Genomic DNA, 2,580 nt, shown 5'->3' with positions numbered 1-2,580 from the left:
CGTAACTCACCTCTAAGGTTGATCTGGCACTGCTCGCCGCTGAACCACTGGAGGCAACGGCACCCGTAGGAGCCGTCAGCCTTCTCGATGCACTCTCCTTGGAAGTTACAGAAGGCGCACTGCTCTGTCTGGACTGTAGGAGGAGGGAGGAAGAGGGGAATCAGAATGGGAAGAGAAAGAAGAAGAAAAATAAACGATGGCTATAAATGTATGTATCGTTTTGTTTATCATTACGAGTGACAGAATTTAGGTGCGTTCTTTTAAGTCCTTGTTGATACGTCTCATTCGGGTAACGTGAATTACCTATCTGCATAAAATAAAAACAAGAACTGAAGGAAAAAAATCCTGAGGAAACACGACGAAAGGCCTACGAGCTACAAGTCCTCCCCCGCACGTACCAGCACACTGCCTGCCCGGCAGGTCGTCCATGTCCTTGTAGCCGTCCTTGCAGGCGCACAGGAAGGAGCCGAGGGTGTTGAAGCAGTGGGCCTTGTCGGAGCAGTCGTTGTGGTCGACCGTCGAACACTCGTCGAAGTCCTGCGCCGCCAACACCGACACCGCGCGGTTGGCGAAGAGCTCGGTGCCGCCCAAGGAGAAGTTGGTGTTCCTCAAGGACGACTCGAGGGCCTCCTTCACCACCGACTCGCTGATGATCTCCTCCTCGTACTCGGTGCCGTCGGCGTCGCCCCGAGCGATCTCCACCTTGACTTCGGCTATCAGCCCGTGGTCCTGCAGGGACACGCAAGGAGCGTTATTTAACGTGACTGATTTATTATTAGGTTCATTTGCATAACATTAGCCTCACGGGAAGCACAAACACTCAGAAATATATATTTGAAAACTACGCTACCACACTCCACCCCAACTAAAACAATACCATACAACCATGACCGGCATTCCAGCAGCACCCACCATATTTCCCACCGAGGCTGGCATCACGGTCTCCTTGGTGTCCATAAACTTGGTAATGGTAGCGGCGTGGTAGCGAGGCGCCAGGTGAGAGCCGCGCATAGCCTGGTCGATGCCAAAGGTGGCTTCGTTGGAGAGCTCGATGGTGAATGGGTGCGAGGCGTTGCGTAAGAGGGAGTTGTAGATCAGCTGATCGTCGCTCACGCGGTCGAGCAGGATTTGCACGTTGTAGGCGGCCGATGCTGCAAAGAGGAAAACGGTTGCATTGCGTTGTGAAACTTAGGATTAATTTTGATGTAGTGCGTCAGATTTAGATATGTTTTGATTATGTTAATTGTTCTACTCTTGTGTAAATTAATCGCTTTTGTCTGGTAATCATAAAAATGCATGATTACCCTCCAAGAAGACAATATATAATTATAAATTGAATTTTTTCTTTCGCCTTCTGAAAACTCGCTTGAGCTTATGCAGATATTTTTCATACCAGCAAGCTAACCACTTAACGTCAAATTATTTGCCAAAATAACGTATGCAACAAAGAAAAGACAAACGGTACCCTCTGACACTTACGTCTGCATGCATCGGCGCTGTCTCTCCTGGCGTAGCCCGCTCGGCAGACGCAGGCGTAGGCACCGCGGACGGGCCTGCACACCTCGTGGCGCGCGGCGGAGCACTGCGGCTCGCACGGGGACACGGCGGCGCGCACGGGGCCCCCCACGGTGATTTCCTGGTCCGGGCTCTTGCTCTCCACCACGCGGCTGATCTCGTTGTCCTCGGCGATGCCCAGGCTGGCCTCGTTCAGCACCACCTCGGCGTCCTCGGGGAGTCGCAGGTCGCCGTCGCCGGGCTGGGCGTCCAGGGGGAAGGACGGGTAGTTGGCGGGGTCGAAGGGCGAGCCCGGGGGGTACGTGGTGGGGTCGCCGGAGAGGAAGGCGCCGTCCGCGGGCGCCGTCGCCGTGATGTAGTTGACCTGCGTGGCCGTTCCGACGACTGTGGTGACGATGGTGCGCAGGGGCAGGGTGCTGCGGATCACCTGCGTCAGCGTGGATGTCACGCCGCCCGTGTAGAGGACGTCAGTGCGCGTGGCGGTGATGGTGCGAGCCTCCGTCTCCACGCGAGTGATATACTGCGTGGGGAGGCCGCCTGGGCCTGTCACCACGGAGGTCAGGTCTCCCAAAGGCTCGTTGCCTGCTGCAGGTCGGGTGAACAGGGGTTTGAAGATGGTGGTGGCGCCTGACATCACGGTCGAGGAGCCCCGGACCACGGTGGTGCGTCCGCTATCAGCCCCCTGGCCCACGAGGATGGTCTCGACGCCCGTCAGCACGGTTCCTTCTAGACCCGGAGGCGGGCGGGGCCGCTGGTCGTTCTCGGAGTCGCTCGACAAGATGCCGACGCCCACAGTGGACTGCAACACGAACTCCCCTCGCGCGGGCGAGACGATGACTGAGGGCTCAGGCCGATAGGTGTCGACCGGCCTCGCGTGGACGATCTGAGTGCCGACGATGCGGTTGTCCCCTTCTACGCTCACGATCGTGGCCGGTCCGACTCGCGAGGGCTGAGGGAGCTGCGGGGACGGCCTCGAGAATATCCCGTCCGGCTGCGTGTCTCCCACCGCCAGCTGATCGCCCAGGGACTGCGGGGTCACTGGGAGGGGGATGGGGCCGCCGTCAC

At 57.8% G+C, this 2,580-nt stretch overlaps 1 protein-coding gene across 1 annotated transcript in view; it reads right to left on the bottom strand.

Moving 5' to 3' along the window:
• Positions 1-2,580, bottom strand: part of LOC119589311 — a gene marked incomplete in the record, with an annotated part of 61,041 nt that overhangs the window by 6,310 nt on the left and 52,151 nt on the right. The window contains 4 exon segments of the mRNA XM_037937933.1: positions 11-133; positions 399-729; positions 913-1,151; positions 1,480-2,580. Of these exon segments, the coding sequence (XP_037793861.1) occupies positions 11-133; positions 399-729; positions 913-1,151; positions 1,480-2,580 (1,794 nt within the window).

This window comes from Penaeus monodon, chromosome 25, assembly GCF_015228065.2.
Source record: "Penaeus monodon isolate SGIC_2016 chromosome 25, NSTDA_Pmon_1, whole genome shotgun sequence".
Lineage (NCBI taxonomy): Eukaryota > Metazoa > Arthropoda > Malacostraca > Decapoda > Penaeidae > Penaeus > Penaeus monodon.
This window is presented reverse-complemented; position numbering and strand designations above follow the sequence as displayed.